Below are 671 nucleotides of genomic sequence, written 5' to 3' on the forward strand. Positions count from 1 at the left end.
GGACTACATGGTGACGGTGAGGGCAGGGGGACGGGCGAGGGGCCCTGCTTGGCGCCAGCGCATCTGAACCCCCTCAACAAGAGCAGCCGGCGGGGAGCAGGGTGAGGGGCCGGGGCTCTGTGCCGCCGGTGTCCCCAACCCCGACCTGTCCCTGTGTCACTGCAGCTGCGCAACAAGCTGTCGCCACAGGAGATCCAGCAGTTTGCCCTCCTGCTGCGGGAATACCGCCTGGGCACACCAGTGCAGGAGTACTGCGCCGAGCTCCTGCGCCTCTACGGGGACCGCAGGAAATTCCTCCTCCTGGGTGAGTGTCTGGGCTCCCTGTGCCAGCACGTCACCCTTGGGGATGGGGTGCATGTGCCGGCTGTTGGGATGGGACAGGATGAGCCCCAGCAGTGGGGCTGGCTGGCATCACACCCCAGCGCTGCCCACCCGGGCAGGGCTTCTCCAGCACTCATGGTGCCTGTGGCAGGAATGAGGCCCTTCATCCCCGACCAAGACATCGGGTACTTCGAGACGTTCCTGGAGAGCATCGGCATTCGCGAGGGCGGGATCCTCACCGACAGCTTTGGCCGCATCAAGCGCAGCATGAGCAACACGTCGGCCTCGGCCGGGAGCAGCTACGACAGCTGGTCCCTGAGCTTCGAGTCCGAGACCTTCAAACGGCTGAC

At 65.9% G+C, this 671-nt stretch overlaps 1 protein-coding gene across 1 annotated transcript in view; it reads left to right on the forward strand.

The window, feature by feature from the left end:
* Positions 1-165: 165 nt before the first annotated feature.
* The window catches only part of LOC104404659 (cerebral cavernous malformations 2 protein-like), a gene marked incomplete at its 5' end in the record, with an annotated part of 974 nt that continues 468 nt past the window's right edge, over positions 166-671 (forward strand). Inside the window, 2 exons of the mRNA XM_010013138.1 lie at positions 166-304; positions 473-647. Coding sequence (XP_010011440.1) covers positions 166-304; positions 473-647 — 314 coding nt within the window. The remainder of the gene's footprint in view (positions 305-472; positions 648-671) is intronic.

The sequence above is a fragment of the Nestor notabilis genome, unplaced genomic scaffold (genome assembly GCF_000696875.1).
Source record: "Nestor notabilis isolate BGI_N333 unplaced genomic scaffold, ASM69687v1 scaffold29474, whole genome shotgun sequence".
NCBI lineage: Eukaryota > Metazoa > Chordata > Aves > Psittaciformes > Psittacidae > Nestor > Nestor notabilis.